The 13,373-nt window shown below is 37.8% G+C and overlaps 1 protein-coding gene across 10 annotated transcripts in view; it reads left to right on the top strand.

Moving 5' to 3' along the window:
- CDC42BPA (CDC42 binding protein kinase alpha) overlaps positions 1 to 13,373 on the top strand; it is a 183,992-nt gene that overhangs the window by 135,096 nt on the left and 35,523 nt on the right. For 6 of the 10 annotated variants that reach the window (XM_039568935.1, XM_039568929.1, XM_039568938.1 and 3 more), the window contains 6 exons: positions 2,160 to 2,265; positions 2,544 to 2,692; positions 3,805 to 3,896; positions 6,543 to 6,619; positions 7,783 to 7,830; positions 11,625 to 11,663. In XM_039568935.1, coding sequence (XP_039424869.1) covers positions 2,160 to 2,265; positions 2,544 to 2,692; positions 3,805 to 3,896; positions 6,543 to 6,619; positions 7,783 to 7,830; positions 11,625 to 11,663 — 511 coding nt within the window. The remainder of the gene's footprint in view (positions 1 to 2,159; positions 2,266 to 2,543; positions 2,693 to 3,804; positions 3,897 to 6,542; positions 6,620 to 7,782; positions 7,831 to 11,624; positions 11,664 to 13,373) is intronic. The other 4 variants (XM_039568931.1, XM_039568930.1, XM_039568934.1 and 1 more) reach the window with 4 other exon arrangements.

The raw sequence follows: 13,373 nt of genomic DNA, 5'->3' as shown, positions 1-13,373 counted from the left end.
CTTAGGTTTTTGCATGTGCAGCTTTTCAGCATTTAGAGCTTGAGGGTTCTGTGCATTATAAACCAAATAACTGAAGTGTTTCCTCGCCTTCCATCAGGAAGGATGTGCCATCATAAAAATGGGCATAGTAATTGGACCCCTTTTTTTCTGCAAAGATTTTACATGTCATTAAAAATAGAGAAAATTAAATGCTGATTCCTAAATCTCTTTCCCTTCTCATACATCAGGAAGACTTACTCTCACCTTGAGAGCCTCAACGTTCTTTTTATTCTTGCTTTAACTTTTTTCTTTTTACAGTGTATTTAATCTTGCGCTTACTACCCCCAAGAAGCATCTTTAACTACTTCTCACATCTTTTGCCCACTGTTGTAGACATAGTAGTTTGTGTAGGCTCAGATTACCTGTATCTGGTTGTCAAAATGTGTCATCCAGAATGTTATGGGAAAAGAAGTTGGAATGCTGCTTGCATGGAGTTTTGATGTACCTTGAGAAAAACAGTGACTCATTAATATAAAAACTCTCATGACTCTAATAGTCAGGACATGCAGGGTTTTCTTAGATTCCTCCCCACCTCTTGAACTAAATTATAAGCAGGAGACAATGAAGAGAAAGCCCAATAAACGTTTACTTTTTCATCTTGGGTGTGAGATTTGTGGAAAATGGTTACTAATTTTGCTTTTGCCTCCTCTGTATTACAGCAATCTGTCTTCCTTAAATAAACCTTAAACTGCACACCCAAAAGTCACCACAACCTGCAGATATTTAGCCTGTGGCTTTCACAGTGTGATTGTGCCTTAAGGCCACTGTGGGAAAGCTCTTCAGTTCCTCCCTTGCCCATGACAGTTCAGAGTGTGTCTTTCTTGCCTCCTGGCAACTATCTATAAATCTGTGTTGAAACTTTTACTTTTATAATTAATGCTAAACTTGCAAGTAGCACCATTTCCATGTGTGTATGAACCCTACAGTATCAACCAGAAAAACTTACATTGCCTATAGGCACGAAGGGGGAAACACTTCCTGCTGGAAGGTCACTGTAAGACAAAATCAACCATCTGGAGAACTCTCTTCTCTAGTCCAACATACTTAGGCTTAGAGTTACTTTTAAAGATCAGGAAGCAAGGATAAGTTAATTCTCATGAAACAGAAAAAATGTTTTCCCACTTTCTTACATTTTATTTAAAGCTGTTTGATGTTCAGTACTTAGAGCAGATCCTAAACATTTCAGTGTTTGGTGTTCATAGACTTAGCTGTGATCAAGCTGTGGTATTATCATGCTGGTCTCTGAGGCAGCTTGGGGACTTAAATAAAGACCTTGCAGACCTGATACTGCTCTTCTGTGGGCAAAATGAAGGTGTTCAGAGCCAGGCATGTGAGGAAATGGGGTGGGCGCGGTGATGTTGGGTTTTCTTCTGTTTGTTTGTTTTAGGTTTTTCATAAGTTACTTCGTTTCAGTCAGTTAATTTTTTAGCAACTTTCTTTACATGTTAACACCTGAGGCAATGTGAAGAAAGAACCTTCTGCTGTGATTAATCACAGAAAGTTGTTGTTCTTTCTTTGTAACTGATGATCAAAGAATCTGAGAAACAGGCATGTCTCCTCCTTGTTGTCTTTACACCCAGAAAACATGTGTGGATAGAAAACAAGCTCGGTGGATGAGACAGCCTCTTCTGGCTTGTGCTGTTTAATAACATTAGAAGTAGACTCTCCCTGTTTAATTAGCACTTCTTGAAGCAGACTCACTGTTTAACTGCTAGTTCTCATAGTCACTTGGTACAGTAAAGTTAACCATGAGTTCCAATATTATCTGGACAATTGAATTGTTAATTATTGGTTGTGAATTTTGTCTTAATTTGCTCCCTAAAAATAGGTTGAAAGATTTCTTTCTCACCATCTCAATTTCAGGTAGCTGATAGGTAGTTCTTAAATTTTCATTCCTTGTCTTAGTGATGGATATTGTTCAATCAAACTCCACAAAGCAGCAAAGAATTAGTTCTGTGTGGTTTTCTGTTTGGGCTTTTGTTGTTTTTCTCCTTATGTTTTATGATTCTTTTTGTATTCTGTATTTATCTGTTTCTGGTTGTTAGCTTGTTGGAGGGACTTCTGTTTTTCTTTAAATTCTTTGGTTAAAACATCTTATTTTTTCTGATGTAATTGTTTAGGGTAAGCGATGAAAAAGATGCTCGAGGTTATCTTCAAGCCTTGGCCTCTAAAATGACAGAAGAGCTGGAAGCCCTGAGGAACTCCAGTTTGGGTGCTAGAGCTACAGTAAGACTTTACTTCCATATGTCAGAAGGGGGTTTTTTTTGAAAAACCCACTGATTGGATAGTTTCAGCTGCAGCAATAATTTGTCTGTAGAGTCTATGTTAATCAAAAGTTAAACTTTCCTAGAACTTCCCTTCTGAATAACTGAATACCCAATACCAAACTCCTGTGTTAAGGACATAATAGGCTGAGAAATGCAGTTGTTGAAGTTAGTTACATTCCTCATTTTCAGCTTCTTTTCCTCTTATCCTTTCCACTCCATTTTTTGATTCTTTCCTAGGACATGCCCTGGAAGATGCGACGCTTTGCAAAGCTGGATATGTCTGCAAGGCTGGAGCTCCAGTCTGCTCTTGATGCTGAAATCCGAGCCAAACAGGCTATTCAGGATGAGCTGAACAAAGTCAAAGCTTCCTGTATCTCTACAGAGTGGTAAGATGGAATTGTTCTGATGCAAATTTACTTTGATACCACCCAGGAAATGTCATCAAATCATTACTTTTATCTACCTTGTCTGTCGAAATTTGATCATGAATGATATGCCGGTTTCATACACCCAGATGAGAAAAAAACCTGCATCTCCCTTCATTGTTTGAACAGCTGAACACTTACTGGGGAAAGTTGAAGTCTTGAAGACTTTCAGAGGGAACACTTTCTCTTTAATAATGTGGTCTCTCCTAGTTTTGAGTGTGAGTTTGTGTCTTAGAACACATTCTTTTGTATTCTGCTGAAACTGCATTGGGTTAGCTGACTAAAATCAGTGATTTGCACAGTAAGAAGTAATAATGCTTATGGACTAGTATGAATTTTTTTATTCCTTCCTCAGACCTCTCTCTTTCTCACTTCTACCTCACCACCCCCACAACAGAACTTATTCTGAGTTGGGTGAATGCCTGAAACAGGGGGTTGGGTAGGAAGTGGTTCCATTTTGCTAGGCATCCAGCTTCACCCTAGCTCAGAGCACTGGTGTGTTTTGCAGCTTTAGGAAAGCAGTAGGATAGAGCTAAAATTCAAGTATGTTACCTGTAAAATGGGAACATCTGGTTCACCTACCTTGAGTGTTTTTCAGGCCAGGTAATGTGATCATAGGCAGCACTGGAGATCGTGTAAGAACAGGAGAGCCAGTTTGACAGGCAAGAATGAGAAATGTGCTCAAATTGCAGAGTAGTGTTACCTCTCATCTGTGAGTCAGAAAGCACTGAAACAACCAACTGTAAAGGAACTGAGAAAAAAAATACTTCAACTGAATCTATTAGTATCACAGGTACTTGATTAACAAATAAATTTTATTGAAAAACAGGACTTTTTAAAACATAAAAATACATACAGTCTTTTTTTTCCCATTCACAGGATGCAAGCTCACACAATTACTTAGAAATTAGAAACATGAAAAACATGAACCTATTTAAGAGATAAATTGCTTTTTTTCTGTAAACTAAACAGGTCCCAATAGATTTATTCTGGCATTTGAAGACATTAGGAACGAGAGTGACTTGTATCGTGGGTTCTCAATATTTACATACATTTTTTGTGTTCTTTTGAAGTAAATTGCAAGAATCTGAGAAGAAGAACATGGAGCTTTTGGCAGACATCGAAAGGCTGAAAAAGGAGACAGAAGAGCTTAGATCAGAAAAGGGTATGGCAACTGATATCCAAGTAAATAGTGTGTCACATTGGTGGGTACATCTTATCAACCAAGTGTCACCTTGAAACTGAAATATGATACCAACATGTGAGCACAACACTTGCATGTTAAGATGTACCCACAGCAGTTGCATTTGCACTTGTAATACTTGTAATACACAAGTACAGTTTTGTTGGGACCTTTGACCAGTAAGGTATTATTTGAGTGGAGACTGCATTGTTTTTATTTGGCCTGTGTGTGGTAATTTACTGCCAGAAATATAGATATATTATTATATATTATTATAATATTATAATAATATATATTATATTTTATTTTATTATATATTATTATACTGTTAGAATATAGATATATTTCTAACATTTTCCCCTTTATGATGGGTGAAGGTATTTAGACATCAATACTGATCATAATGTTCTCCTATGAGTGTTTTGGGCCTGTCTAAACAGAGAGTAAACAACTGCAGAGGAATTCCTAGCATTTGTTTGTTTCTGGGATGACTTAATTGATAGGCTTTGCAGCCACAGAGTGAGCAGTGTAGTCATGAGTGTTTTGCTGTGGTATTAAGAGTATGTTCTGGGATTACTGTTGCATCTGTCCAACACTATTTTGCACTGTTGCTGGGAGAAGAGACTTTTTTGGTAATTCTGCAATGAAAAAAAATTCATTAAGAGATGATTAATGATTTGGCTGATTCTTTGCAGTTTCTGTAGTAGCTCTAATATTTGTGTCTTATGAGTCACATGGGAAGAAGTATTTTTCAGGCCAAATGGAATTACCTAATTTTCTGTAGGGAGCTATGTGAACTCCAGAATTTCAATACCCTGGCAACAGTTGCTGCATTGGGATGTCAAGTATTTTTCAGCCTTTCCAGCTTAATGGCTGGTCAGTCAGTAAAGTATTGTAGTTTACATTCATCTCCTGTATATAGGCCTCCCAGTGCTGACTGACTGGTAAAAATAACTCACACCTATACAGAACATTAAAAAATCGTGCCAAGTAGCAAATAACACTTAGGGAATTTATACTTCCTCGTCTTGATGCTTAGCACTGATACCAGGATTATGCTTCTCTCCAAGTACTTGGAGAGAAGCTCCTGATAGCATCTCCTTAGAGGCAAAAATACTTTGTTGTGTTTAGCTTTCATTTATATGTTCTTGAACTTTCTTAAATATTATGCATGGTTACTTGACTTTTGAAATCTTCCTTCGTGTTAAATAATGTTATGAATTTATAATTCATATTTTGCCCTCTATTTTTTCCAGTATTTAAAACCTTATTGTTCTGGTGAGATAAACATTTACTCTTGGCTGAAAACAAACAAGCAAACAAAAGTACTGTTCAAGGAAACATTAGTCATGTTTTTTAACAGAATTACATTAGTAATGTTCTACTGCAATTAGTCAAACAGTCTGATAGAAATGCACCTTAATCTAAATCGTTATAATCTTTGGATTTGGTTTTCTCTTACAAGAAGAAATACATTGCTGTTTCAATCATGAACTGTATAGAAGATTCCAATGTAGTCAATGTACAGTGGTAGAGCAACTTGCAGTGTGTGGAAATTGATTTCTAGGACGGGATTATTTGGATTAGCACCTAATCCTTTTCTGTTTATAAATATATTCCAGAAATTTAGACAGGTGGGTTAAAGTTTGCTGGAAGTATTCCATAAAGTGGTCGGTAATTTGAAAATTGGTTTTACTATTTTACTGTGATTTCAGTGTATTTATATTTTACAGAGGAAAGGGTTCTTTGTAACTTCATTCACTGTGGGTTGCATTTAGAGCATATAGGGTGATATGGCTAAATAGAGGAAGACACTGACATTTTTTAAAAGAAATAGATAACTTCTGATAGCATCATTCTTTTGCGATGCACACAGTCCTGCGGGCTCTGGTCATCATAAATACATGTATATATGTGTATATAATGTATTTATAGCATTGAGAAGAATAGAGTTTGTACACATCTGTGAAGTATAAACACCCACACAGCAACTTGAATTGGGAAAGAAGGAAAAAAATACCAGTTGGAGCAAGTTAAAGAGCCGAGGTGTGCCAGCCTCTGCAGCTCCAGGGGATGCAGTGTTCCTGCTCCACTAGCTGGCTGAGCACCACTGAAATGTTGTGGTGTGACAGAGACATCTGAAGCTTCACCCTGGATTGTATTACTGCTGGGCACTCAGCAGGGAGAGGTGGCAGACAGGCACAGAGCATGGCTCAAGGAACCCATCTTATTGGGAAATGCAGTGTTTTTGTTGGCTCCAGCTGCTGTGGGCTCAGTGGGATGTCCCACGTGTGAGCAGAGCAGAGATGGCACCTGCTGCATTGGTGTGTGGTGCAGGTGGACATGAGCACCTTAGAAACCAGTGCCTGCTGCATAACAGGCAGGTAAAAAGAGCCTGTTTTCACATGGAACTCACACCACACACATCCTAGCTTGGGAAAGGTTAATTAAACATGCGCTTGTCCGGTAAAAAAATCCTTAACTCTGGAAAACAAACCAAATGTGCAGCTTATTTCAAAAAATGTAGGTATTTCAGGTGGACACTCAAAACTCTGATTCAGCAAGGCGAAGGTCCTCCATGAAAAGGTCATTTTTTCTGTAGCTTAAAAACCTGCTGCTGTTTTCTAGGTGTAAAGCACCAAGACTCACAGAATTCTTTCTTGGCATTTTTGAATGCGCCTACCTCTGCTCTGGATCAATTTGAAGTAAGTGCACAGCTATTCTAACTCTGTTAGTCAGTGGAACTGCTGTTGTGTGTAGGTTATGTGCATATTTGCTGAGAGTTTGCTCCTGTATTTTTATTGTATCACCCCAATAATATCTGTGTATAATAATATGTGAGAATTGCTTGTCATTTACAGTGCTGGCTGTCTTCTCTTGAATGCTTGTAATCACAGTGAATTCTCTCTCAAACCTTGAATGCAGAAATTTGCCTGATTTTGCAGTGAACATGAAAAGCATAGTTGTTCAAATGGCTTTTCTTTGTATTCAGAAAAATGCTAAGTAAAGCAGGTAGTGGTTTGGTAAAAATGAGAAAAAAATATGTAAATCATCCTTGATTGTATCTCATGAAGTCACTAGTACTGTTTATTAGGTTGTTTTCATCCTCTGTTCATTTTACACAGATCTGTAAAATCCAGATAATTGCTATTCATCTCCTCTCCACAGATCCTTTTATTTAAAAAATGAATCTGTTTAATACATTTGTCACTTCTAGACAAAAGACCAGAGTAGGTAGAAAGCCTGGCAGGAAAAAATTGAAACAATACTATACATTTATTATCTTCTTTTTTAATCAACAGTAAGCAAAGCATCATCTTTCTTTTGAAAGAACTGCTGAGGTGAAATATTGGTCAAACTGAATTCAGATAATACAAGGCACCACCTTTACGGCTAGGCATTAATCTAAAGTTTGCCCCTTTTTTTCCTGATTCAAGTACAAGATCATCACATTTAGCTATGAAAGAGCATAATCCCTGCTGTTACTGATGTCCCAGAATTTTCTTTCTTTTCATTATGTATTCACTAATTCATTGTTCTTTCCTGAAGTCCTCACTATTAACACAGTTTTAAAATTTCCTTTGTAATAATTTATCATATAAGTTACTTCCAGTATAAGAATCCTGTTGGGCTTATAGGAATATTATTTTATTGAGTAAATGCTGGGAAAACATTGGTTTCTTTACAGATAGTACATTAATTAATTGTCCATGAAAGACAATTAATGAAAACTTACTCAGGTAACTGTTACTGCCACTGGTTATTTACAGTTCTTTATTTTTGCACTTTTATTTATACTGAACAGTTTTCTTCATCCATCTCTTTCTCTCTCTCTCTTTTTCTTTTACTGCTGTTTTCATTAAAATAGGATTCCTTTTCCTCCTCTTCATCCTCATTGATTGATTTTATGGATGACGTAAGTCTGACTTTCAACCCAGTAAATCCCTCAATAACAGATCAGTTGATTGATTTGGAATAGCCAGACATAAATGCAGTCAACTTAAAAAATCTGCAAGTGCAGTGGAGAGCAAAGCATTTCTGTAATAACACCCTTACACCTATTCATATAGATAGGTATTCTGTTTTGGAAAAAATGCTTTTCTTTAGCTGCAGGTGAATAATTCTTAATTGCAAACAGTTTTTCTGATGGGAAAAAGCTGCTTTTAGGCATTGTCTATTGATATGGCCTGTGGAAAATGGTTCCAAAATCACCAGCACGTTTATGTATTTAATTCTTTTGCTTCATATTATTCCTTTATCATGAGTTGTTTCCCTAAGTTTTCTAATCACTTTTATTAAAATGTTGCTCTTGCATACAGTTAATTTCTGTTTGCTCGGATAAAATATTTTCACTTTTTTAGCCTGCATTGTGAGAAGTCATTTTCATTATGACTGAAGTGAACTTACTACTTTTTATTGCCATCTGAGATGCAGGTTTTCTGTCAGGACTTTGTTTAAATACACCCACTAGTTAATTGCATATGAAGAGAATTGAGTTAAAAGCTGAAAATTGACTGCATTATATTTCTTCCAAACCGAAGCAGTAGGCCCATAAAAGTCATAATCAATAAACTTTTTGAAATCCAAGTGTATGGAGTCCCATCCATGACAGCTCTGTAGGTATAATTGTGTGTGTGTGTCTGTCTGTCCTCGTAGATGTCTTTGTACATATTACGCATAATACATTCACAAATACTTATGCATATGTGTTTAACACGGTGAAATCCTATTGGCATCCAAATGTGATACAATTCATTTTATTTGAGAAATATCTGCTCTCAAGAGTGTAGCAAAGAGGATGAGGTATATGGGCCTTTTCTGCTGCTTTCATTTCTTTTCACTTACTCTGAAAAACTGCTTTTCTTCTGGATGCTTTTACTCTCTAAATCAGGTATATACCCCAGACAAAATGTGAAGGTTCCATCTGTGGTGTCACAGTAGAAGGCACTTACCTGCATTTTTGTATAGCATACAGAAAACTTGTGTCTTGCTGATATTGTTGGAATTTTCTTACTACAAAAAAAAAAAAAAAAAAAAAAAAGGGTACAGTTTCCTGTTGTGTAAATCCACAAAAAATGAATATTTAGATTCTTTATCTGGATTAAAGAAAGCATGTTCTGTGTTACCTGAGTATTAGGAACACTTATTTTGTATCAGCAGGTTCTTGAATAGAAATTTATCTTTAAAAATATCTAAAACACTCCCCTAAAACATAGTAAAAGAGAAATAAAGGATATATATGGAAGTTGCTGATAATGTTCTATTTTGCAAGGGGGAGCTTTGGACAAGGATATCTTCCTGACTGCTGTCTAGTTAATTTTGAAGGACTTCAGTACTTTATTCTGTTTTTATTGTTCCTTGCTTTTTGTTGGTTTTTTTTAGAGAAGGCAGCATCATTTTCCACAAACATTTTGACAAAATTACTTTTTTTTTTTTTTCCTCTATGCAAGTGAGTAATTTTCAGCTGCTGGCATACATCCTTTAATAGCAATTCTTCTTGATTCGTCCACCCAGATCAGATCTTTGCAGATGCTCACATTTTAGTCTCAGTTTAAGTTTCAGGTATTAATATTTATATGGTTGCTTGTAGTTAGCTTCCTGCACATGGAGTCAAACTTCCCCTGTTCCATCTACAATTTGTGTCCAACAGGAGGTTTTTTTTTCTCAGTTGCACTTGGCAAAAGTACATCTCCTGAATGAACTGGCCAGGGGCTCATGTCTCTAACACCAAGGCAGGATTCTCTCTCATCTGACAAAACTGCTGAAAAGAAGAGGTGACTGCTGAAAGAGGGAAGAGCACCTTGCAGAGAAATACGAGACATTCTGTCTTTGTTAGAAAGAGAGATAAAGCTGCTATCTATGTTAGTAGATGAAAAGTGGTATCATTCAGTTGTGCTGAAAGTCAGTTCTGCATCTTTGATTTATTGGACAATAACTTGATTCATTCATAGCATAATTTATAGTTTCTGTATTATCTAAATGAATGGTTATTTATGATTTAGCTCATTGAGTTGGTTTAGTATCAATATATTAGATGGACTTAAATTAAAATAAGGGTATTAAAACTCCCTGCCCACTGGATGTGACCTCCATTCCCTTTCCAATGTCTCTTTTTGGCAACGGTTTCCTTGAAGGGCAGCTTTCCTTGCAGCATCTCCAGAAGAATTAATCTCTTCTCAGTCAAACATGAGAAGTGTGTGGGTTCATTGGGTTCTTTGTATTAAGACCAAGGAAGAATCAGAAGTCCTCAGGTCAGACTCATGCAGTGCTGCAATATTGCATGGGGTCCAGGAAAGCCTCTCTTGTAATCAAGAACCCCAAGGAAATACTTCTGATGGCCTGTATTGTTTCTTCAGGCTCCGTGCTTCATTAATGAAGGACAGAGAGTCTGTCACATAATGTGCAGCTGCAGTTGCAAGGCATTCCTTGCAGGATCTCTGAAGTCTGTTTAGCATACAGATGTGCACACAGCACTGGGTTTCCTAGGGTGGGGATGTCTTGTGTGTCTGCCATCCAAATAATGTAACTATTCATAGCACTCTCCAAATGACTGGACTTAATTCTAATTTTTCCTACAAAACAGTAGTTTTGCAATTTCTGCTGGAGAGAAATAAAAACAGATGTCCTGCTGCCTCTGTAGCCTGTAGATGCTGAGGAAAAACATGGTAGCTCACTACTCAGATGAGTAGCGGTCACTGTTGGTTCCTGCCTTGAAAAGATGCTGGGTCAGGTTGGCAGAACTGGTGCCTAAATCCTCACAGCTGTGGCAGCCCACACGTTCAGAAACCATCCTTGTATCTCCTCTGCACACAGGGGAGTAGGAATGTGTTTGGAGTCCCTGAATTCCAATCTTGCTGGGGAGGGAAGTTGCCCCCAGTGACTCCAAGAGACTAAATCCTTGCTGCTGTTTTCTCCTGTGCGTTGCAGGCTGTCTCAGTAACGTTGTCTAGGTGTTAAGTCTCCTGTGTTCACTAGAAGTGTCTGACAGTGGAAGTGTTGGGTTTTGTTTCTTTGCCAGGTGGATCTTTGTGTGTCTCACTAGCTGTGAGAAGCAATCAACTTGTTTTATTTAAGGATGAATTTGTGATTATTTAATAACAATAAAATGGAATCCCATTTTCCCTTGACAAAATTATTTTTCCTGCGCACTCAAAAATACTGTTTCTTCCTCTGTTGCTAACACAGTAGAAATTAGAAATAGATTTCTTAAGTCCTCCTGCAGTGTGTCCTCACATGCAGTCCCCATGGGCTTTGGCCAGACTAAACAAATCTGAACTCTGTAAGTAGCCACAGACTAAATGATGTTCTGAATTCTTCTTATTGAGCAGAATAAGCCATAGTGCCTTTACCTGCACATTCATAATTGAGTAAATCTGGTTCATAATGATATTTTAAATTGGATGCCTCCAATAAATGACTTCATTCATCTTATTCAAAGCAGAGATGCCAACTGCAAATTAATAGTGCAGTGCAGTCTGCAGTTTCACTATTGTCCAGTGTAAGACTATGGACTTGGAATAGCTGTTCCTTTTTTTTTAATGTTTCTTCCCTCTTGTTGCCCCAGAATAGCTTGTTTTTAAAATACTTGTAACAATGAACATGCTTGTGTGTGTTTAACCAGTACCTCTGGAGATACAGTGAGGAATTCTGAGGTGATGTTTGTGTCACTGTTTGGTTTTGTAACATATTCTCCTCCTTTCTTTGTTAAAGCTCTCTCCTTCCTGTATTCCAGCTAACAAAGGCAGACGTGTAAGAGGCTGTCTTACTCTATGTGGCCCTTTATTTTTTGCCTGTGGTGTCCATGCCTATGTTTAATGTATGGATTGTGTATTTATCTCACTGCATGTCTTGTGCTGCTGCTGCTGCTATTTGCTGCTGCTGTGCTGTTTATTGTTTTCCAGCCATGGGCTCAAAGCTTTTGGAGTATTTCATTTGGCAGTCCTATGAGCAGAATATCACAGTAACTGGAGAAGATGCTTTGGGTGTTCCCATTTCAGTTAACCCTATGAGCAGAATATCTCTGAAACTGGAGAAGATGCTTTGGGTCCTTTCTCATTTTAATGTGAAAGTTCTATGTGGAAGTTGATCGGGCAGATGCAGGCTGGGAAGATGAGCAAACATCAGATGAGGGCCTGTTTGTTTCCTTGCCCTCAGCAGAGGGCATGTGTTAAGTCACGGGGATTGCCAACAGAAGGTCAAAGTTTGGTGTTTGGGAGGCACATCACAGCAAATGATAGAAAATAGCACAGTACAAAGATAAATAAACGTGGAGTGGGGAATTGGGTAAATGGAGCGTCAAGGAGGATAGGAAAAATTCATGCAAAGAAAATGGAGATGGATGTGTTGCAGCTGGTTACACTGGAGAAGGGTTTCTGTGGTGTTTCAAAAATCAGGGTGGGTTTTTAAACGTGAGTTTACATGTATTACCAAAGCAGACTCAATGAGGATGAATTCCTACCAGTTATGCTGTGTCCATTTTAATCTTGTACTGCCACTTTTGTTTCTTTTATACAGATATGTTGGAGGGGATAAGTAAGCATACAAAGCGTTTCTGTTGAATATTCAATGAATAAGCAACTATGCCCAACAGCTCTAATGATGCCCTTTCTCATGCAGTTCAAAGCACACTGCTGAGTCTCTCAGGCAAGCTTACACTACCTGGTTGTTTTTGTTGGTGGTGCCTCCAGTTCAGAAGTTCTCTGTCCTCCAGATGTGTTCATACGCTGGGCAGCTTTGGCTCAGAGCTGCACGTGTAGACAGCTATGCACAGTGCTGTGGAAGACAGCAAGGCTGTTACAGTGCAGTAGGAAATAGTGAAATCTGCTTTGGGTAATCCAGTGGATTAGTTTAAAACCAGTTTGGATGGTGCTAACATGGGTCTTCATAAACTGTTGCCCATAGTGGAGTCAGGTTGCTTTTGTACTTAGTTCTCTTTAAAGCCCGGAACCTGAGATCACTGTAGCAATGCAGCCTAAGGCCCTCATTTCTGCACTAAAGGTGGAGTAAATTCCCTTCTGCAATGCTGGATCAGGTTCTGTTTATTTTGTGGGCTTTTTATGTTTGTAAGTAAAGTGAAAATACAGTTGCTACTGTTTCAGCAGTTGTCTTCAATCACAAAGGCTTCGTAGCACATTCCAGAAAGGTTCCATCACTGATATCAGGCTTGTACTACATTTTTTCATAGACACCATGAAAATTCTTTGGTATGCAGATGCTGCTTTGAAAGGGAAAGCCCTTGGAGTGTCTGGAAACATTTATGAAATTATAGATCAGATCTCTGAGTTTTACTTGTAGGAGAAAAGGAGTGCCTGTTTCTTGCTATGAAAAAATTTGCCTGTAGTTACTCATTGGCCTTATTTTTTAGTAACATTTTTAAGGAGGAGGTAGAATTGTTGAAGGTTAAACAGTCTTTGAGTGGACTCCCAGTTATCACATGTTTAGACTGGATTAAAAAGTGGT

The sequence above is a fragment of the Corvus cornix genome, chromosome 3 (genome assembly GCF_000738735.6).
Source record: "Corvus cornix cornix isolate S_Up_H32 chromosome 3, ASM73873v5, whole genome shotgun sequence".
In the NCBI taxonomy this organism is placed as follows: Eukaryota; Metazoa; Chordata; class Aves; order Passeriformes; family Corvidae; genus Corvus; species Corvus cornix.
Note: the sequence above shows the minus strand (reverse complement) of the source record. Positions and strands in the feature narration are given on the sequence as shown.